This window comes from Dermacentor andersoni, chromosome 5, assembly GCF_023375885.2.
Source record: "Dermacentor andersoni chromosome 5, qqDerAnde1_hic_scaffold, whole genome shotgun sequence".
In the NCBI taxonomy this organism is placed as follows: Eukaryota; Metazoa; Arthropoda; class Arachnida; order Ixodida; family Ixodidae; genus Dermacentor; species Dermacentor andersoni.
The window spans coordinates 111,399,024-111,422,168 of record NC_092818.1 but is presented as its reverse complement, the minus strand read 5'-3'; the positions used below and the strand labels follow the sequence as shown (position 1 = coordinate 111,422,168).

At 43.5% G+C, this 23,145-nt stretch overlaps 2 protein-coding genes across 6 annotated transcripts in view; one reads left to right on the top strand and one right to left on the bottom strand.

The window, feature by feature from the left end:
- The first annotated feature begins 495 nt into the window (after positions 1 to 495).
- GABPI (zinc finger DHHC-type palmitoyltransferase GABPI) lies at positions 496 to 20,901 on the top strand. Of its 5 annotated transcripts, none has more exons than XM_050179979.3 (5): positions 496 to 898; positions 1,250 to 1,504; positions 4,368 to 4,724; positions 7,681 to 7,857; positions 13,980 to 20,901. In XM_050179979.3, exons 1-5 carry the CDS (start codon positions 765 to 767, stop codon positions 14,002 to 14,004), a joined length of 948 nt encoding a protein of 315 aa, XP_050035936.1. In that variant the 5' UTR covers positions 496 to 764; the 3' UTR covers positions 14,005 to 20,901. The 5 variants fall into 5 exon arrangements, with proteins under 5 accessions (XP_050035936.1, XP_054926908.1, XP_050035934.1 ...); XM_055070933.2 differs by lacking the exon at positions 13,980 to 20,901 and adding an exon at positions 11,756 to 13,168 and having other exon boundaries at positions 501 to 830; XM_050179977.3 differs by lacking the exon at positions 13,980 to 20,901 and adding an exon at positions 11,756 to 13,168 and having other exon boundaries at positions 501 to 898.
- LOC126532284 (uncharacterized) overlaps positions 13,159 to 23,145 on the bottom strand; it is a 39,174-nt gene continuing 29,187 nt past the window's right edge. The window contains exon 11 of the mRNA XM_050179959.3: positions 13,159 to 22,569. The gene's annotated coding sequence lies outside the window, so the exon portion shown is untranslated. The remainder of the gene's footprint in view (positions 22,570 to 23,145) is intronic.

Here is a 23,145-nt window from a genome sequence, read left to right as displayed (position 1 = left end):
TCTCATGTGCGATTTTCAGACGATGCTACAGGAAGGCGAAAAGACGTAGTGAGAAGAAACTTCCCAGGAACCGAGCAGACCTCATGCAAATAGTGGTAGAAGCATTGAACAGTGTAAAATTTAGTCATAAAGTTCACAAACAATCAATAATTATAGTTTATTGCGTAGAGTATGGCATCGTACCGTACGACTCGCACTGGTAGATACTGAGCAAAGATGTTACATTTTATACTTCCTTGATCCAGAGCAGGGGTTCTGTTTAGCCTGGGGGGCACGCCATCCGAACACATGCCTGCATTTCAACGCCGATAGTACTGCGCGTGCAGATTCTACCCTATCCTCTGTACACAATTGTCGTTCACAGCAGCGTGCATTCGGTTAAACCGCGCAAATAATTCCGTTTAATGTTTGTGTGCTGATCGCCAGATGGCGCTTTTTATTAGTCAGCTTCAGGTGACCTTGCGGTAAGTTTGTCTATGTAAAACACGAAACCGTAGCTCTAGCGCAGTTTGTGGGTCTGCATGGGCATTGGCATGGGCCTGCGACCGTTGCGCGAGGAGGTCGTTCTGTGTTTACGGCGCTTGCGGCGTTCCCTTCCTTTCAACGTGATGACGAGATCCCTTGCTCCTCGCCTGTCCGCACCGCCCTCTCCCGTTGTCTGCAAATGCCGAGTGTACTGGAGCACTCGGGCGCTCTTCGTCTCCGTGCCGTGTCGGGCGTATTATTCCGCAGCGCGATAGAAATCGAGTAATGACAGCGCTGCTATGAAAACTGGTCACAGTGGAATGCATGATGACGACCCTCTTTGTTGCTGCGAGTACATCTCCGAAGTAGGCGAGCGATCTCACATTTTGGCATGTCTATGCGACTGCGAAGCCTTAGATACCGCGTTTGACAGGCGAGTGCTCTTAATGCAATATTGTTCTTGCTTATCGATGTCAATGATGTCCGTAGCGTTATCGCATTGAAGGAGCTTGCAGCCGTTCACCTGCGGAGTTGCTTCTTTGTGAGAACCGATGTGAGGCTGGTTCTGACGAGGAAACATGTCCCTGTGTTCGCCGGTGTTTTGCTGGTCCTCGCTCCGTCTTTCCTCAAGCTCTCGGCCGGCTGGTGTCTTGGCGCTAACCGGAAATATTCGAATGCACTCAACGTGATGTGGGCGTCAATAAAATTTCCTAATCGTTTTCGACGCTGCGTCGCGTGCTGATCGCGGGCTCACCTACCATTTGTTCCTTCTCGCTTACCGCAGGCTCCTGAAGTGCCGTCGTGTTCCCGCACCTCACTGGTCGCTCGTCAAAGACACGGTGATGGACCGGATTCGGGTGCCTTGGCTGGGTGGCGCGAAGCGGGTGGAGACTGATGTCATCTCGCCGATTATCCTCCTACCCTCGGCCCTTTTACTGGCCTGCCATAGCTGGACAATGCTCATGATCACCTTTTCGGCACTTCCGTTTGCTCTCTTCTTCATACATCGGCGGTGTTCCAGGAACAGAACGAGAACGAAGTACGTAGCGTTTGTCTTGCGGCGTTGAACGTAGTGAGTTGCGGCATGGGCACCCGCCAAGCGTTTAACATTGTCTACTGATAGTACATTTTACTGTATTTGGACCGGTAGGTTAATCCGTGGGATTAAGTTCCGTGAAATGGGCCTTAGCTAACAAATTTGTGGCCCGGCGTTACGATCATTACATTTGCATGCCACCTTGTGCCAGAGTGCCAACGAGCAACTTGTAAATGTCATATTATGAGGGAGCATTTTGCCTCTTAAAGGTATGTTAATTGAGTGCTGATTAAGTGCGCGCAATTGAATTTGGTTTCTATTGTAGTTCTCGCAGTAATCAAGGAAGAGTGTCGAGACTGTATGTACTGGAGTGTAGAAATTGTAACGTAGACGTAACATGGTTTATGCATGTCTTGTGTCAACATAGTGGTTGACAGTTGTGAAAAATGGCAGACATTTTGTTAATGTGCTGTCTACATAGTTCAATAAAATATGCCTAAGGAATCTCTAAGTATGTGCTAATTGCTGATTTTCACACAGAAAACCAAACATACCCCTGCAATATGTCACATTAATGTTTTTGTTTTATCATACCAGGTTGTATTACATTTACCTCTGCGATATATTGTTTATTGCGAAAAACTATGGACCATCATGGCAGTAGAGTGTGAGCCCAAAACGAGCCAAAGTGTACGTAAAGTTATCTTCCATTAATTCAGCCTCATCAGTACAAGTAATCGGTTAAAGTTTTATCGGTGTCACACGGTCACGTTTGATCGTGATCAAGCCCTCTCTGGATCAAAATTCTTGACCACGATTTGCCCCCTCCCACAGCATGTGCAAAAGCTAGTCATGACCAATATATTCGATCCAGATTGAGCTCGATTGCAATCAAACGTGCACCATGTGACCCCCACATAAAATTGTTTATATTTACCAGTGGATTCAACATACGCAATAAAATCAATTTTCAGTGGCATGAAATACCTCACAGTGGCGCCTAGTTCTGATGATACAATTCAATAATTCACTACAAGGCCTGTGCAATGTTGTCATTGTACAAAGAAAACTGTTTTGTGAGTCCAAGTCCAGCTTTGTCTAGGGTTGATGTTTTGCAGAGGCTTACAACTTGCAGAGTATCATCAGCCAAGGAAGCCTATTGACATAATCGTGTGCATGCTAGTGGGTGTACAGACAGCAGTCATGCTTCCAGTGCCTTATCAACCAGGCTTCCCTACCTAATGTGAGGACAACATGGATGTTCGTAAATAATTTATGAAGCACCCAAGTTATTGGTGGCTCTTAACTCATGCTGAACGAGTGAATTTATCCTGCTGCTTGGACTTTGTCAGGCAATAGGGGTAGCCACATGCTATCATATGCTCATCATATATGTGGACTGCCATATGTTAGTATACACTATTGCGTGCCTTTGGTGCAACGCAATGGATTCAGTATGGTTGTGCTCATACCATTTGCCGCTTCACCTTACCAGGCATCACCGGGCCTGCTTCACTGAGGTGCAACAGTGGCAGCTTCTTACAACAGTAGTGTTTATGGGCTCTTGACTTGCTTGAATGCATCTAGAGCCGTTGCCATCTGACATAACATGTTCAGCAGATACTGGTTTATGTCAGTGCATAGTGGCTACTGGAGAATCATCACATCTGGTGAGCAGTGTGCCTTTACATAATTATTTATGCACCAGAAACACTTACAGAATCATTTGACGTTTGCCCAAGGGTTAAGTACTGTGTTTTGTCCTTTAGTCAAGGCACATGATTTCTATAATTATTATGCAAGTGTAGAGCAACTGTTATGCTTTGATAAAAGTTTGAGGTACGCATGTACTGGATCTGGATCACGGTGGTCACCCGCCATGGTGTGGCTTTGGTGTTGGGCTGCTAAACCTAAGGGTGAGGGATCAAATCTTGGCTGCCTCGGCTGCAGTTCGATGGGGGCGAAGTGCAAAAACGCCCTCGCCATTGGGTGCACATTAAATAACCTCAGGTGGTCAAAATGAATCCGCAGTCCCCCACTATGGTGCACCCCATAATTAGATTGTGGTCGTGGCACATAAAACCCCAGAATATAATTCATTTTATTTTAATTATTTCTGTGTCGCAACCCTCGAGTCACCCTAGGGTGCTAAGCTTGTATGCTTAAGGGTCATATGATGCATAGTGTAATCTTGTCGAGCCTATCATTCAAAACACTGTTGGAGGTATGAAAAGGAAGAGTTGCAGTGCCAAGTCTCCACAGTTACACAAGCTATTGCTCTCTTTGTTAAGCATCTCTCTGTGCATATTCATGTGTAATTAATCTATAAAAATTTGTACTTTCATGATCCGTTCGGTAAAGGGCATGCTTGCATCAAAGACTGCCTGCATAACAAATCAGAAGTAGGCTAATCTTCAGAACAAGTGGTTGAAAATCTGAAGTTTAGTTGCATAAAATGCTAAAAAATGATGTAAATGTTTGTAAGCTCTGCCACTAGTGCAAACAACCCTTTTCCCTTCACTTGATGTCCTATTCCCTTAAATTTCTGGTCAGAATAGCGGAGGTGCTGGGTGCATACATGGAAAGCAGTAACATATCACCAGTGCAGGCACACAAGACACTAGGCCGACTTACACTGTGAGAAACCATAAAATATAATACTAAAAAAGTTGGGTAAATTTGTGAGCTACTAATGTTGTGAAATGTTCAGTTTCTTTGCAATGAGACAGGTAGAATTACAGTGCTAACTTTGTCATGTGAACACCACAGCGCCCATGATCTTCTTGTTTTCTCACTGAATGAAAGTTACTTTGAGAAAACATCTTGCGCTCTTGTTCCATGACTCCCTGTCTATCTCTTGTTGCAGGTTCTTCCTGTCATGGACTGTGTCATCCCTAGTGGTGCTGCTCGGCGTATTCCAGCTTGAAGTGGTACCTTACCTGGAGATTCTCTTCTCTGAGAACACTGTGCTCATGCTGGCAGTTGGCTTCACCTGTCTGTGTGCATACCTAGTGCACAACTGCCCGCCTGACGTCCTGGCCCCAAGTATTACCGCAGAGCCTGTGGGCAAGTCGGCCGAAGCGACAGCATGCAGTGTCAGTGTGCCCTACACAGAGACTGAGGATTCCAAGTGCTCTGTGTGCCAAGTGGTGCAGCCGCCACGCTGCAGCCATTGCCACCTCTGTGGTCGCTGCTTCCTCAAGAGGGATCACCACTGTGTCTGGTGAGCTATGTGCTTTTGCCAGCAAAAGCCATTCAGCAACTTGCTACTTGCTTTGTAGGATTAATAAGTTTGTGCGGTAAGCAAACTCTGGCATCACAAACCGCATCCCACATTTGTGTGCCCACATCAGGCATGAGCCAACCACAGTAGTTTGTGCTCCTGGAAACAAAACAAATGAAAACACGAATGGAAACACTCGGAAAGGGCATTTGTTGCTCTTTGTGTAGATCTGTGCCAGCTAGACAAAATGCAAGGAATAGCTCCTTGAAGTTATTACACTAAGAAATAAAAAATAGATGTTCAACTCGCCGCGTGGGCTTACTGAGTGAATGTTTACCCATGCCAGAACCTGAGGCCTAGGTTGCAAGTGGTTTGGTTCACTGGAATAAGCCATATACGAACAATCACATTTGTCCATGGTGGTACCATGCTCTCAAAATGAATGGGGCAGTCATGCAAAGCTCACTGAACCACTGAAAGAGTAAGGAAGCAAATTCCTCTCATACTGCCTGAACCAGTAGTGGAATGCTCAAAACATTTACCGTTGTAGCTGCCGAAATCTGACAAATTGGCTCCTGCTGTCATGTGTATGTCAAACGCATTCACATGGAAAACTTCTCCCAGGAATAATGGGAGGGGCCATCCATGACGCCGTTTTTGCCGAGCCTTCCCTTCCTCCCTCCCGAGCACCAAGGTCGCATGCTTCCTCCGAGCAGATGCACACATGAAGGCTGGGCACTTCTTCCTCCCTGGGGATGGTGGAGCGTTTGTATGTACTGAGTGGGGAGGTCCAAGGAACCATGCCGCCTGATTGAAGGTGTGACGTAATGGTCACGTGGTGCACTCTGCTTCCAGCAGGGATGCGGATTTCTCCCAATGTGAATACTGCTTCATGCATGGAAGACGTGTATCAGGAGATGTGAAAGAGTGAAGCATCTCTGTGGCCTATAGTATATAACGGTCCATGCCGTCGCAGCCTTCTTCAGCTAAATGAATGAACATGGCTTTGAAAGAATACAAATACAAGCCGATACATTGTTGCTCTTTAATTGTCCCTTAAAAATTGCAAGTTAGAACCGATAAAGTTAAAGCACCTTTAAGCTTGAGTGGAACTGTATTAACAAAGATAACCCCAACCATGCATGCCAGTGTGCACATTGCTGCTGGTAGCAGGTTTGTCACAAAATGTAAAAGTTTATGCATGCAACAAAAGCAGCAACAGGAACATGACCAAAAAATGTGGAAACTAAATATGAAAGGGTGCTTTAATATGTTGTTGCATGCAAAGTGCTCTCTCACATGGCACTCAAATAGTGCTGAGTGAGGCTCAAACCAATAAAATCTTGTGAAGGCTGCCGCATAAAATGATCTGTGTCCTGTAGCAGCCATTCCTGTCGCTTCAGACAATGCTTCGTATAGCACAGCATGGCCGATATTGCTTCATCTGCTGTCTGTAGGGTAGCTTTAGAAACAGCGTGTCCAGATTTCACAGATGCTATTTGACCTGTATGCAAAAGCAGTCAGGTTCAGCGCATGTGTAGTTCCCAAGAGCAGCTTTTTGATTGTGCAGAGGCTCCTTTTAGTATATGGTAGCTGTTTGCATCCACAATTTCTAAAACTCTGATACGGTGGATTTTCATTAATTCAACCCTGACAAGACCGACGAAGTTGATTCAATTATCTAGTGGGTCGAATTAAACAAGATGTGTAAAAAATGTCAACACACCACAGATTTATTGACAGTATCTGCCAGACTCTAACATGCCCCCGAATCAAATGCACAGCCACGTTCTTTATGTTCAAAGTAGAAACCTAATGTAGAAGTGACACTAAACGCCTAAATATAGTAGAAATTTAGTGCGCACCGGACTGTTTAGCAAGAAAATTGTGTTTCACAATGGTGGCCTGCTTTCCTAAAGTTAGGTTCGCCACACTGTTTTTAACGTCAGCTTCGCCGCAATACATCCGTGTTCAGCGGTAAAGCGTATAAACGCTGCAAAGGCGGTTTTGATTTCTTGACCTATTGCACCGTGCAGGCAATCTTAGGCCCCATTTTATTGAAGAAAAAAAAAAGCCGCGCATTAAACTCGGGTAAATACTGTAATCAGACATTGTGACCTACGGTTGCTGCTTGAAAATCTTCCCAGGGCAGGCCGAAAATAGGCGTTTTTGATTGGAGATGACGTATGTTCAATGCTCTCCCTGTACTCAAAGCGCCACAAAGGTGGATGCTGCTGCTATTGCAGTCGCTACAGCGGTCACCATTGGGGTCGGGTTGCGAATGTGTGACCAGCCAAGTTGGAATTATCCAGCAAAGGCCAATTTTAGGATTGAAATAACAAAAGTTAGGGCCCATAGAAGGTCTTGGCGCTGGCCGGGGCCTTCGGACAGGATCGAATTAATTGAAACCTACTGTAGAATGTTGTAATCAACTTACTAAAGTTCAGTAGCCCAGATGTAAGAAGAAATCTGCTGAGGAGTTTAGTAGAGAGTGAGAAGTGCAGAAACGAGTTTCTCTAATGAAATGGATTGGGTGATGACCACTGTGCCACCAACGCTAGTTCATATTGACTCCAATTGTTTACACCTCTATCAGCTTCTTTTGTTAAAGTAAGGGATAAATTCTTGTTTTCCTGTGGTTCTCAGGTCATAGATTGCCACAAATATCTGGCATTCTGTGACACATTATTTTCCAGCGCCTTGAAAGTAAAATGGATGATTGCTACATGAGTGTTTCAGAGGAACACCACATAGCATAGCTATTGTACTGGAAAAATGCAAAACCATGTTGCTTACCTTGGGATATGCTTATTGATGTACAGATGTTTTAATGCATGATGAGAGGCCCAAAGAATGCATTGATTACTTGCCACTTTGTGGAGCGGTCAGTGGCCATTTCTCACATGTAAGTTCCGTTTTATGCTAAGCACATTGCTTTTTAATCATGTGGTGCCAGGTTGGACACGTGCATTGGTGAAAAGAACCATCGAGCTTTCATCCTTGGCCTGGTTGGCCTGCTGGTGTCTCTGGTGTACGGCGCAAACCTTACCTTGACTACTGTCTGTCGGCCAAAGATGCTTTGGGACACTTTTCTCATTCCGGACAACTGCTTCGAGGTTTATGAGGACATTCAGTGAGTGCACTTTCTTTGTGGCTGCATGCAAAACTTTCTTACCCGTCTAAAAAAGTATTACTAACCTCCCTCCATGTTTCAATCTAAGACAGAATTTTTTTTCATTCTGGCTTTTAAACCTGACAACATTAAGAACACCTTAGAGCTGCAGAAATGCAATATCAGCCTATCGGCCGATAAAAAAAAAAAGTAAAAATATTACCAAAGCAATCTCGAAGTTAAACCTCATCGAACACTCGCATAATGCTTATACTCTTCCAGTGGCAAACGCTCTCGCCATACTTCTTGCCACGACACCGCTAATTGTTATTCCAAAAGCAACATTGCTCTTCATTGCCAGGTTTGCAACGGCACATGGCCATGTTTTCATTTCCTTTTTTTCATGTTCAATATGCGTAGAGATGGCAGATCGGACCATATTTTTGCCTAAAATCATGATTAGCTGAGGTAAAAACATGTTTCAATCAATTCAGCTGCACCGCTCATTTTATGCACCTTGTGCTCTTCAAGCACATTTTCCAAGGTGGCAGAACTCATATACATGACTAATAAAAGTTATATGCATGTTGTCAAACCACTGTAATAGTAATAATGAGTAAAGTACTGAATATTCCACCCTTCACCTTTTGTCTGCAAGATCACAAAGCAGATCTCAAAATGGCAGGTCTTTGCGTGACATAATTCCCTGTGGTGGCATGTACAGTCAATCAGAAAAGTCTACAGACCACGAGGTCCGAGAAAAAACTGAATATCTCCGCAGCCTCACCATGCAGCCTGGTATTCACGTTTCCAGCCTCCTCTAGTACATGTAAGCAACACTATGGTGTGTGTGCGGTTTTACTGGCTACTGTTAAAGGCTGCTCAGGAATTTCAATGTTTTCCCGAGATCCTGTGGTCCGCAAACTTTTGCTGTCGGCTGTGCATTTGGTGGTCAAAAGTATGGCCGCCAAGGGTAGTGAGGAGAAAATAAATTTCTTTCTAGAACCCAAAGTTGGAGTACAGTCTGGTCACTGCAAACATCGCAATGCATTAGTTAGTTTCGTGTCCTTGGTTTGAGTTGCCAGGAAACTTGTTCTTGCAGAACCCCTGGTCCACACACTTTTCATTATGGGTCTACAGTGTATGACAGTTAACAAGCTCCAAAGCTGCTCTTTGTTCTTGCAGCTTTGTCTGGCCACATCAGACAGTAGTACCCCTGCTCTATAACGCTTCTTTCACCCAGGCCATAAAGCAAGAATAAGCAGTAAAGACACCTAATCAGGGAGCTTTAGATTTTGCATATGCAAAGTTAGGGGATTCAAACCGCCAGGCTTACAAAGGAATGCAAAATGGTGTACAAAAGAAATCAGGCTGGGCATGGCACTTTGTGTAGACCAGTTTGCATCTGCAAAATCTAAATGTCCCTATTGATAGCTCATGCAGACGACGAGATAATGTTGCACAGGGAGAGAAGTTTAAAACAGTTACAGAGTGCACACTACTGTTAGCCGCTCTCGATGGAACACCACGGAAGAATATTAATTTCAGCTGGATGGGTAAATGGTACGTTAAGCTTATGAAATACCAAAAAGCTCACTTAACCTGAATGGAAACTTGGTAAGTCAAAAAAAAAAAGAGGGGCATGAACGAAAGACAAATGGTGATGGCACCTTCGAAGTTCTCACACCGTCTCCTCGTGATGTCATGGATTTCGACGGTGACTTCTTGAGCTCGTTAAACTGTTCATCAATTAATAAGAATTGCATTGCATTTCAGAGCAACCAAAGACTGTTGCTACAAATGACCGAAGCACACAAAAGAAGTTGGCAATCCATGCCAAATTTTAAGGAGTAGCTAGGCCTTCTTTTTCTGTGCCTGATCAATGTCTTTTTGCTGAAGAAATGGAAGAAGAGTGATGAAAAAAAAAATATTTTTTTTTTTTTTAATTTTAGGTGGGTTTAGCATTGCTGTATACTGTCTTCATAAACTGAAATAATTTAGCCTTCCTGAGAATTGCAAAGTGCATGAAATGCGTGGACCTGTGTTCTCTGGATGGAAAAATAAAAAAAATCATGTATGCCAAAGTGTCAAACTGGCCCGTTGAGCGAAAAAGCTGGGCGGTGCCTGTAGCAGCGAATTTGGCTCGTACCTTGACGGAGCAGAGCAGGCAAAAGGAAACACATGCTGCTGCGGTATTGCGTGATGGGAGAGGGCATCACAGCAATGCCGCATCACCCTCACTCTCGGAAGCCTGTGTCATTTGCGCATTCCTGGTCTGCATAAGTTCTTGCCTGCATTCTAACTGCGCCTCAGTAAGGCCAAATCACAAAGCACTAAGTGTCTCAATGCACTCGTTTGCCCGTGAGGGCTTCGTAACCCTGGACAGCTTGGCGGTGCTCAATTGGACATTATTACTTTCGCATTCACTTGTAACCGACCATTTTGTTAAATTATTTCTCGCAATATTTTCGCTATCTTTATAAAAACCCACCCCTTATGTAATGCCCTTAGGGGGACTTTTAAGCTAATCAACTGAACTGAACTGAATTCACAACTCATAAGAAGTGCTTAGGAAAGTTTCTATGGATTTTTTTGCTGAAAATCAAAGCACCAGACTCATGGACAAAAGATAAAGAGGTGCTTAGGTTTTAGTAAATACGGTGATACGTGTGAAGTGTATATGCATTGCTAAATGTCAGTAGTAACATTCGCCATAGTAACATTGTAACATAGTAACATTGGGAAACTTTTTTTGGTATTATGCTTTTTTTTTTTGCAAGAGTCTTGAAGTACTACTTACGTCGTAGCACACAGGGGCTATTGTTAAATTTGTCAGTGCTGTGTAATTATTAAATCCTTGATGATGAGCAAATTTCTAGAAATGAAGTTTAAAACTGAAGGGGCATTGTCAAAAAAATCGATTTACAGTCTGTTGCCCATGCCTCTATTACATTGGTTACTACTACTACTACTATGACTACTACTACATTGATTGCTGAGGTAAATGGTAGCACCAGATTCCCTCTGGTGGTGTTTTTACAAATCTTCACGACACACATGGTGGAGCATGTATTTGTGGCACCAATTCGCTCAGTATGCAGGTGCTTGTACTGTCCTCGCCAAATGGCACTGCCATGCTAAGATTGATAGCTACAGTACACAGACAGAATGGAAGAGGTTAATGTCACAACCAAGTGCAGGCTAATTGGTAGTAAACAACCTGGAGTCATCAAAAAGGGAGTGAGAAAAACAGACAGTAAATTAGGTGAAAAAGATGAGAACAAAAGAATATATTGTGGAGCTTTGTAAGGATGGTAAGCAATAAATTGGTAAAAAAAATTTGTACTACAACACAAAGGGTAGTGTCTTTTCGAAACCTGAGCTGGCCACCCAAGAATAAGAACATACAGGAGCAAATATTCATCACAAGGTTAGACCTGTGTCTGGTGCTGAAAATATCCAGAGATGACTCCGCACATTATAATGGATGTGAAATTTCCAGCCAGGCAGAACCATAGGGAACAACCTCCTTCCAAAAGTGCTAGGATTCAAAGCTGATGGTAGTTTTGACTGGCCAGCAGTGAAGAGCAGCAAGGGATGATTGGATCATTGGTGAGAAAAAAAGATGGTTGGTGAGATGGCAGAGAGGTTGGTGATTTTATAAGAAAAGGTAAGGGAGGTAGAATGCTAAGTTATGACACACGGCCTAGGTGGCTGTTTGTCGCCACCCTAATTCAAAGGGGAATGCCATTAGCGATCATCATCACTATGGGTACAAATGCTTGAAGCATGCTAACATTAATCTATTTATGCTGGAGTTCGCCCTCCAATCCATTCTTGTTCTGTGGCCCCACTGACTGGAGCACTGGAGAGACTGCTGTGCTGATGCTTGCACATCGTCTGTCTGTTACTTCTGCAGCATATCACTGTGTTTCGTGTCCGCCGTGTACGCACTGCTGGTGGCCATCCCGGTGGCACTTATGCTTCTCCAGCAGCTCTGGCTCGTCGCCATCAACACAACAATCTACGAGATGCGTCGGCACAGGATTGGCATTCACAGCCACGGTGTCTGCAACAACTGCCGCTCCTTCTGGTGTCCCAGTTGGAGGTAGCCTGTGCTGCTCCGTGTGACAAGTCCTGGTGTTATCGTTTCTCTTGTGATCCCCTGTCACTTCCAGACAACCATATTTATTTGCCATCGCGGTCCATGGCGTCTTGCGAAATGTGTAGTTACTCATTCTTATCAGCTTGTGGCTGCATGCTGCCTTTATGCAAGCTCAGACCAGACCGATGATCTACTCTATCACACGAGGGCCAAGCATGTGGTGCTCCAAGTACATGTTCAACATGCTCGAGGGGTACCGAGGCACATTTGTGAGTGCATGAAACTTATCCAAGCACGTCTCAACTTCCGCCTGGTTTATTTATGTGCTGCTTGCTTCAGTTCGTTTGTAAAGCTTAATGAAGTGTTATGTAGCGTGTGCTCATTTCTTAGAGGGCATTAAGGGTATATGGTTTTAAGTCTGTGGTTGGGGGGGGCTTTGAGAGTTGAAACCAACAGACTCAAGAGCTAGTCATAGCTCATCCGTGAATTGTGTGCAGTCCAGACTGCACTTATTTTGTAGTGGTGTGACTGCATCACCTCCACATAAGTACAGATATATACTTACTTATGTATGAATGTTCTGTTCATAGTGATGTTTGGGAATTCTCTGCTAGCAACATTGCTAAAGCTGTCTGGGAACCATTAGCTAGAACATTTATGATCAACTGCTTCAGTAAGGGTAAAGTCAGAATCTTTTGACATGTTTAAGCCATATAGACATTCAGCTTTTACCAAGTCTTAAACAGATGGAAGATCTTGAATGCAAGACATTCCCTTTAATAACCCACCAAAGGTATTGCAAAGGCATTCAAGAGAGCAGTAGGCAGCTAAGAGTGCAGGCTCTCATTGCTGTATTTAAGGCTTTCCCTCAGGAATTACTGTTAGCTTCAACGATCTCTTATTACCGTTTTTCTTCGTGATATAGCTCTTGTGAAATTTAATGCCTCGTGCATGGTCTTTCAGTTTGTGTTTCGATCAAGTTGTGAAAACCAGCTGTGGTTGCCTTGAATGATAATGTTGCCTGTGATAGGCATGTACATAACTAAGTCAGGAATGTGTTCTTCCTTGCTTACTTCCTTGTAACGATTTTTGTGTTTACAGAGAGCTGCACTTGTGGCTTTTCACAAGTATTATACACGTGGAATGTTCCGTCTGTGTCAAGTACTTCATACTTGTCTTACTGTGCCGCGAAATGCAGCGAAATAAAAACAACTTACTTCAAAAGTACACATTGCTTTATTACCAAAAATAACTGCCTCAACAGATCTTAAAACGATGCGAGTGTGGACACAGAAAAAGTGAAAATGTTTATTCATGACAATAGACATAAAAAAAAAAAAAAGTAGAGTAGCCCTCTATGACAAGAGTTGTGTAGAAGAATTAAGCTAAGCACTGAAGTGCTGCAAGAACGCTGGACACAAACACTGAGGGAGGAACAAAAATAGGAGGGAGCGTGAAGTCACGCAGCCAGCTTTTGCAAATCAGCTCTCTGTGAAGTTGCCCACTGCGCCTTTTTTCCCTCTCCTGTGGCTCTAAAGGTAGGCCCTTCATGTGACCCCTCCGCCTCGGCATACGGTCTCAATGAACTTGGTTTAGAATTTTTGGTTTCTAGTAGGTTTCAATCATTGTGCACATGATTGGGTGCTCTATGCACATTTTATCCCAGTATGCTTCTGCAGCTTTGGTTGTTTCTTGCAACGTACACATTTAGAGCGCAGCAGCAGCAGACACCCAAAGCTATTGAGACATGGTCACATGCTGGGCTGCCTTCAATTTTGTTTCACATTTTCATGCTCCCTCATAATTTGTTTCCTTCTTCCATGGATACAAGGCTTGAGAATGTGCTCTGTTCCATTCAATCACTTTCTACACATATTGCGATCAATTGGAATAATATATCTGGCCGGCGAGGGCCATTGCTTATGACTCTGCGCAATTTGTTGAGAGTTGAGCTTTTTTCTTCTTTTTTTGTGTGGTAGTGGACTTGAACACCCACTAAACTGCACTCCTTTATGAGTTCTTATAACATTGCATGCAGGTTTTCTTGGAATATGCCCAACTGAAAAGATTACCAAGGTCGAGTTATGTGAGTAATGCTGTCACAGTGACCTGAAAGATACACAACCTTTCAAGCAAAAGTGAGAATTGGCAAGTTTTTCCATAATTGCTCTGATTCTTAAGTTGTTTCAATATGGTTTAAAATTTCATGGCTCCTTAGTGTTGAGCTGAATGTAACATGATACAGATGATGGCCAGCACAATGGTCTGCCAAGCAACGTTCCATTCAGATGCTAGAGCATATGTACAAACAAAAAATATCGACTTAGTTACAAAAATATCAGCAAAAAAAAAAAAAAGTATTGTGGCTAGGAGCAGCAGCCTGCCGCATTTTCTGCAAAGGGACTGATCAGTGTGTGTTCAAATAAAGATGCTGTGCATCTGACACTATCAAGAGATAAGGCGTGTATACACTCCAATGTGTAATATTTGCATGGATCAACACAAATCAGGTGCGTCCTTCATGACAATACAAATGACAGCATTCATCATATGCCATTGTCAGCAATATACCGGAAATACTGGACTTAATATAAGCCTTTGGACATTGTACCTTGACTTCAGAAGGCAAAGGCAGCTATCGCAACCCTCAACTGTAGTGACCATTGCCTATCATATAACAACTCCTAGGCGATTCCTCAGATAAAAATTCCTTAACCAGGTGCTTTCAGCACTTGAGTGGGGCTGCGATTCTCAACTGCTTATTGCAGGAATAGTTCAAGGAATGCAACTGAGGTGCAGTGACCCCTTCACTTGAAGGGCTGCACTTTCCTTCTATTTGTGGAGTCGAAGAGCTTCAAGTCGAGGCCCAATACAGAAGTTAGTCAGTGTCCAGTTTCACTGCGTTTTACTTCCATATTCACAAATATGGCTCGACTCTAGTCTCTTCAACTCGAGTAGTGCTGTCGCTCAACTGAGGAGGTCCGTGCACTTCAATAATGCTCCCTGCAATCTCCTGTGTTGAGTTACTTGGAAGAACACACCTCCACTTCAGTCAGTACCTTTGCTCAAACACTGGAAGTGGGCAATTACAAAATTGTTTAGAAATATTTGAGGAGCCGTACTAAAGTGCAGTGAATACTTCAATTTCCAGGTTAATAGGCATTCCGGAACATTCAGCATATTCAAAGCTTATTGTGGATGCGGACGTAAATTGTTGCCACACACAAGCATATGCATGACAATGCTTTGTGCACATTCCAACTCCACTAGGTAAGTAACGCGAGTACAGCAAGTGTTGGGAGGAACAGTGCTATAAAATGTAGAGCCACGAAGCGCAATTTGGAGCTTTGTGAATGTGAACATGCAAGATTCTCCTGGTCTGTGCAGTCAATGTGACTGATGACTGTTTTCAGCAAAGGCTTTGAGCAAATTGCCAACTGCCACATGGTCTTCCTGCTCCTTTATTTGGCACAGCTGGTAACAGGGTGTCATGCTTTTACAGTTAGCCAAATGCGCATAAAAATTGTTTTTCAGCCCACTTGTAATAGCACTGTGATGATACACTTGGTTTCCATACATTCAAGAAGTTTCATTACTATTACTAGAGGGTCATCTGATGCTACAATTATCTACCATCTGAATCGTTGGAAGTACAGGGATTTCTCTATGACTTCAACTGCATCTGTCAAGAACACATTAAATTATTTTTAAAATTATGTTGTAGAGTTTGCAGCAGTCTGTGTGGAAAAATTCTTAAAGGGGCCCTGAACCACCCCGCAGGCTTGGTGAAATAACATAGTCAGCAGGCAGCAAAAGCTGCTGTGAACATCAGCCAAGTTTTGCTGTTGTATGCGGTGCGTGGAGCTCGCAAGCGGATTGTGAGGTCACCTTTCTCTGAAACACTCTTTTCACCGGAAGACCCTGTCCTCGCTATTCTAGACGCACTACTTTGTCATTCCCTTAGACGGCTGCTATTGGCCAATAGCAGGCATCAAGCCGCAGTCTGCTACATGGCGTAGATACCACGGCCACCATGGGGTGCCGCCACGAGTCCACTGACTAAGTGCACTTCGGCTCACTGAGGGAGGACAACCACGTTTGGCTTATGTTTAGTGTGTCACAGGCATCAAAGGTGGAAGTCGTGGCATCTACATTAACATTCAAAATGAAATATGAACTTTGTACCACGGTGACATTTAGACGGCGGAGTGTTGTGGGCATGCCCCACTGCACCGTCGGGAGCACAGCGGAGGCAGTGTTTGATTGCCAATAACTCTGCTTTTGCTGAACGCATTGAAGTACTTTTTGTGGCAAAGTATTTTCTGAAATAGCCTATTTTGACTTCAAATGCCTTTCTCCACTTCTGTAAAAAGTGGTTCAGGGCCCCTTTAATGTGTCCTGACAAATAATTTTGAAGGACTAAGAATAACACTATAAACAAAACACTGTTGTCAACCGCACGGAAGCTTTCTTTCGCTGCTCACAAAAGGGGGGAAAAAATAAAAGGCTTGGTGACCAAACAACCTCAACTTAACTGGGTTGCTATGTTGGATACTGTTGAATTTTGCCATGTTGGCATCTTACGCCAATCAGAGAGGCCTTAGCAGCCCTGATGTCTACTAAAGGTTAACATGAAATGCATAAATCCAAGCTAAAAAGTTTGTTGTCATGACCTCTTTAAATGTTTTGTGCACCCAGTTAATTCACTTTATCACATTATTTCTGTATGAACGATAACAGCCTTCTAGCATGTGTGTGTCCCTAACAGCAATAATATTTGAACAGTAACACTCACAATTAGTAAGTAATTATACTTGCTAAATTAATCGCAAATTTTTTGCAGTAATGCTATGAAAATTGTCGGATTAGAGGCTAAACAACACTACTCATTGCTTTAAAGCATTTTAAATGAATAATGAGCTTCTAGTTAATGAGAATCCATGGTGAGCGATCAACACAGGACACAAAGCACATAAATGACGAAAGAAACATTGGCAGCTTGACATTCTTACAGTGCTGATTGCCTGCCATAGATTTGAGATTTCAACCCACTGAAATTGGTCCATGAGCCACAAGGACAAAGTTTAGACAAGGTAACCTCTAATCATTCCTATGCTTGCTTGACCATCATACTGGCACTATATACAAACACTAAAGCCACATTTTCTTCTAGTAATCTTGCAAGTTGTGTGCAGGAGCACACTAACCATGGGTAAGCTCAACCTTAGTTACTGCCTGCCACAGTGTTGCAATGTCCCAGGGAAAACAATCGTAGCAATTTCATTAACTGCGGCAAAATGGGCATACAAATGCTGTTAGGTTTTTCTTTTATCTGAGTACAACTGCGACAGGCCTTAAAGGGACACTAAATGCAAATATGATCATCATCATCCAGGCTGATGATGATGATGATGAAAAACAAATATCAAATGCCATTCCATAAGCCTTGCAGCAGCTGTTTCATGCCAAAAGACCTAGTTTAGGAGAAAATCACATTCGAAGGGTCCGCATACCTTTAGTGCAATTCAATTTCCTATCCGCAAGCACAGAGTGGCAACATTGCATATGCCATCACTGCCCTTTACTGCAGACGTTGAGTAAAGCAGCACCCGGCAGACAACGCTAGTTTTTTGCTCAAAACGCGAACACGTGGCCATGGAAAAACCAAGCCCAGATAAAGAGTTTCATTCGCCACTGCAGCTGCTCTTGGTGAAGTGGTGCGGACCGTTCGGGCATCCCGCAACATCACATGGACATTCTCTGCTACTTTCATTTTGTGCGAGTTTCACAAGCAGAAAAACCAGCCAGCACTATGTTACAACGAAACTACTGAAACACAAAAGTGCAAGCAGTGCAGAGTCAAGTGAAAGCGAAACCTTTAGTCTGCCCACGTCGTCGTCGAGGGTAATGTCGAGTTTTTTTTTTTTTTTCTATAAATATCAAATAGAACTGGATAAGTAGCACTTTCTTCCATCTTATAATTAAATGCAATTATATTTTATTAAGAGTGGTTGAGTAACAGCAACAAAATTATACTGAGCAGTGGCTAGATCACCAGGCTAGTACTTGAATGTCCTGGGGGAGTTTCAAATCGTCTCTTGTATTTACCTCAATTTCTCAACTACTAAAGCTCTTCATGGCAATACCGATTCCTTAGACGTCCTCAAGCATTAAACTATCACTTTAGCCTGACTTCATATTTGTCTTTAGTGTCCCTTTAACTGAGGTTCAGCTTAGTCATTGTTAGCATGCCCCCACCTAAGTGGGGTACTCATATGAAACTATATGGCTATAAATTTATGTTAGCTTAATGAACCATTCTGCATAATTCAGCCACATTCAAGAGTCTCATTGGTTGCACTCGCATAGTTCAGCTTGCTAAGTCACAAGTGAAAATCTGAAATGTTTAATGATTTTCTTTGATTTTGTTTAATGATGGCAAGTAATGCACAGGTGCATCAGTCATGCCCCAAACACAGGCAGTCAGCTTCCTAAAGTACAGTAACAGTACTAGGCAGTTTTCTGAGGCATTTGGTGATACCACAACCACTGCATACAAAGCATACAATGTATAAAGCCTCTAATAAAAAAAAAGCAATGCCATGTGGCTTCATCATCCTTATGTGCTTGGGACGACTGCTGTCAGAAGATGCATGTACTTCTTTCCTTCTGTAATCCTATGTGTGCCACCTGTTGAGTTGCTGTATGAGGTTCCACCAATATTTCCAAGATCGTGCTGTTGCCATGACAGTGAAAATGTACAGAAAAATGTGTTTCGTGGAGGTGCGTGGCAGCCCCTTAACGGCTAAGTGCAGCAAAATATTGGACAGCATAAACAGGCTATTTACAGAAACAGCTTCCATGTAAAATTTTACTATTTAAATGAGTGGATGTGTCACGAAAAGCTTGTAAAGGTGAACATTTTTGACGGGAGGGGGGATGCAGTGGAGGGAGCAACAACGCTGCCATTACCACTTGCAGGAAATCGAGGAGAACCAGGAGGTGCCTGTGCCATTGGCTTAGGTGCTATTTGGCCACCAATAGGAAAATTCTACAATTTCCAGTCCTACAGCTTTGTCAACATTGCTTCAATATTATATAGTACCATATTTTCCAGTCTATAAGTCGCACCTTTGTATAATTCGCATCCCCCTCAAAACGGCACTTTTTCTGGGGGGGAGAGGGGTGAATGTAAATAAGTCGCACCGGTGTATAACACCTGTTCCTACGGTAAGCGATTTGGGGGGGGGGGGGAAGAAATTAGTGACGTTTTACTTCGTGAATGCGGGTCACGTGCAAGCGTATCGGTGTCATTCCTATAACATTACGATACCAATAATATGGACATTCCAGGCGCATTTCTGCCATTGTGGTCACTGTAATGTTCCTTATAAAGTCCAAGGGCGATAACATCGTCCCCGCGCACTGTATGCTGTATATGTGAGTGAGCGCTTGCAACGGTAAGCCAAATCGCGCACAAGGGAGGAAAGCGGGAAGGCAGTGCGGAGAGGGGGGGGGGGGGGGCTTGTACTCTGGTTGCAACTGCGTAGTTTGCACAGCGGCGCGCGCTGCATCTTGGAAGCTATCTCCAGATGCGACGACTTCAGAGTCAGTCGACTCGCGGTCAACCTGGCGCTGCTTGCGTTGCTGCTCTGTCCTTCTCGCACAGCGCTCGGCAACTCGATCACAAGAAGAACCCGGTACCTCCATAGCGCGCAGGCACCCCGTAGCAACTGCCAGAGGTAGCCATAGCATCCAATCCAATTTTGACGGCAGCATTTAAAAAAAAGAAACTTATGCAAGTCGCATGAACGAAACATTCAGAAAAAGCTGCGACTTATACACCGAAGAATACGGTAGTACTAATTTATAAATGACTTTGCCTAAGTGGAAATTTTACTGCAGCTGGCCTTTAAGATGGTGAACGTTATGCAGCTGCTGCTGGAGGTCCCATGGAGATTTTGAGTCAACGTTACTATCACAAAATTAAATGCTGAAAGGAAAGGAGATGAAGAAAGGACATTTGGCACTGCAACTTTTCTTTCATGGGCTTTTAATTTAACAATGAATTAAAACATCTTCGAGCCTGCTGTCTTGTTTTCCCCCTTGCCTTTTATGCCACTATACTTTATGCCACAACATTCACTTTCACGCTCATGTTGACCCCCCTTCCCCTTCTCGATACTTCTAGGTTGAAATAACAATGTTGCCTGATTGCACCGTAATACATCTGTAATGAAGACTTCTAGAATGCAAAAGCAGTCACTTCCAACATCTGTCAAATTATTAGTACAACATTTGTGAATGAGCATAGGTGCAGCCTGCTGTCTGATATCACCTCTAGTGAATGGCGTTTCTCACATAACACCTGAGCTTGTTTTTTCCCAAAAACTTAAGCTGAGCAACTTGATAGGGATTTGCGATTTCAGTTGTGAATCCCTACCAATTTGCTTTGTGTTGTCCTTCTTGTTCCTAGCGTTTTCCAAACTACGAAGGATACATGCTTTATACAAGCTAGGTTTATGGTTGCACTTACTGCAGTACATTCTCACAACATGGCCCCAGGACATGCAGCCACTAACAACCCACTAAGGAATATTTTATTTGACGTTTTCGTCACTCCCGTTGTCGCATTGTCTGTGAAAGTAAAAAAAAATCTTTAGCACGATAGTCGGAGATAGTCTGGTCTTACAAAACCAGATATGTTAGAAGAATGCCAGTTTGACAAGAACTTCAGAGGAACCATGTAGTTCCACCTTCAGATGACTCAAATCAATTATGCACATCCAAGTAAGGTTGAATCAATGGAAGCTGACAGCAGCACTTGTTCCCTTCTCATTAGGCCACTTTTACCTTTCACGGGCTGACCACAGGTAAATTTATCATTGTTCATGCCTGTTTAGACGTTACTATTTGACACTTGTACACCTCTATATCCTTGGCTATAAAAAAAATAAAGTTTCTTGCTTTTGCCACAGCATAATCATATTGCGGCCACTGTCACATAATCTTGGCATACTTGTGCTGTCACTGACATTTGTGCACCTCACCGGACATGCACACAGGCACACAGAAAAACACCACATTATCCATAAAGACAAAGAATAGCTATGTACAGAAATTTGTGCTTGATTTTATCAGCTGAGTAGGTTAGCATTACATGAAAAGGAGGGGTGACGATATAACACTGCAGATTATTCACACAGACAAGATGATTACAAGGACAGCAGTGTACACATTGTTGGCCAATCGTTTGGCTCCCTGTCAATGCCCTGACGACGATTGCACTCGCTGGACAACATGCAGAATGTACCCCACACATCTGGAGTTTCCAGCTTAGGCCTATTCTGGCTTGGCTCAGGAACTGTACCCCTGTTCATCATTGGCATGTTAGCTTAATGCACAGCCTTGACTCCCAGATTAAAGCAGACAGCAGTGCAGATACATGCATGTCCCTGTCCCTTGATTTTTCTTGGAAGAATGCAGCATGTGTCAAGGGTAAAATTGAAAGATGTGCAGGAAAAAAAATAACTGCAGCGCTAAATGATCCCTGCTCTACTAGAGGCAATGTGCCTGATCATGGTGACCCCAATGGTGAACTCTGAGCTGGTTAAACTGGTTGGCTGTGCTGCACTGAAAGGGCAATGAGTATTGTCGTAGATTAGGTTTTCAAATTTGTGAGTTCTTGAATTCGGATTTTGAATTTTTTTTATGCTACCAGCAAACTAGTAAGACCCATGTTAAGTTCTTAGTGTGCCAAGCTTCTTGGACCAAATTAGCCATGACATGTGACAATCACCATATGGGACCTGTCTGCTCTACTGGTAATGAATGAAACTAGGGCGGAAGTTACTTTAGCACAAACACGCTCATACTTTGCTGTGTGTGTGTGTGTGCTCTATAGGGCTGCAGTAGGCCTGTGCACATTTTGAGGCAAGATAAACAAAGTTCATTCTTTAATAAGCCTTCTTACAATAAGTGCCACAATTTTGGACTGTTCAGCAGTAAGTGATGTGCATCACTGAAAAAATGCTCTAAACCACAAGTTTGTTATGGTAGCACTTTCCTTTTTGCAACGGTGTCCTGCAACAGTAAAGTGCACCATGAGGGCCATTTTCACATGCCTTCTGCTCATCCATGGCCCTCACGGCCTGGAGAAATCAACAGCCACCTCCTCACTTGCCACATAAGTTGAACAGAGGAATCAACTTCAAACAAAACTGAAGTTGAGTCTGTGCAATGGGCAGTAAATTAAAGTAGGCTGTATCAGAAACCATAAGACAAGCTGAAGGCACAGAAAAATGGCCTTAAGCTAGCTGCCCACAATGCGAGGGAATGCTTAGAGTCTGCACTGCTGAGTACCTCACGGGTGTCTTCCAATGATCGTAGAGAGTTAAACCATGCCGTTAGCGGCCGCCACTTTCAAAGTGCGTTGACAAGGAGTGCACATGATGGACGTATTCCGATAAGCTTGAAAACAGGCGGGTGTCAATGTATCACAAGAGAGTGTTCGAGCAGCACTGGCGATGCCAACCCTGTTGAGAGTTCTTGCAAATGATGGCAGCAGACTTGGAGTGAAGGGAAGCAGCTGATACCTCGGTTCAGGAGCAGCTCTGTCCCAGCAGCACCTGAAAACAATGATTCCTACTCTGCAGCTGCACTTGACATCACTGTCGTCAGCCTATTTAAGGTCTATTACGGGATGAAAGCCTCTCCCAAGAATATCCAATAACCCCCTTCTTGTGTCAGCTGGCTTCATCTTATGCCTGCAAACTTTTTAATCTCATCATATTACCATATTTCTGCGTGCATAACCTGCCCCAAAATTTAAAAATTTTAACAGTTAACTCAGGTTTAACAGTGTGGGTTTTTTGCCTTGAAGTGTAGCTTCACGACCATGGCACACACTGCCGTGAATCCACACCTTAAGGCTAAGTTCTCCGCCATACAATATTTAGTTATCTCATAGGCAATTCCACTTTTTACCTACCTCCACATGTTAAAAGCCATGGAAGGAAATATTTTCTTCCTCCATGGTTGAAGCTCCCTTCTGCCCCCTTCCATGGTTGCCTATTCTCGTCCTTTTTTCAGGTCACTATATTGTGTTTGGCGGTGTTAGTAGTCGGCAAATAGTGCACGCCACACCAGCAAACCAGAACTTGGTTCACGATGAGCTGCGCTCGATGGCAACTTTTTACAGCGCA

Bases quoted from the DNA above. Each gene is read 5' to 3' on its own strand.
- GABPI (XM_050179977.3), top strand. From the start codon at position 765: ATGAAAACTGGTCACAGTGGAATGCATGATGACGACCCTCTTTGTTGC. The intron at 899-1,249 runs GCGAGTGCTCTT...CGCTTACCGCAG, and splicing joins TTAGATACCGCGTTTGACAG to GCTCCTGAAGTGCCGTCGTG. The intron at 1,505-4,367 runs GTACGTAGCGTT...CTCTTGTTGCAG, and splicing joins AGGAACAGAACGAGAACGAA to GTTCTTCCTGTCATGGACTG.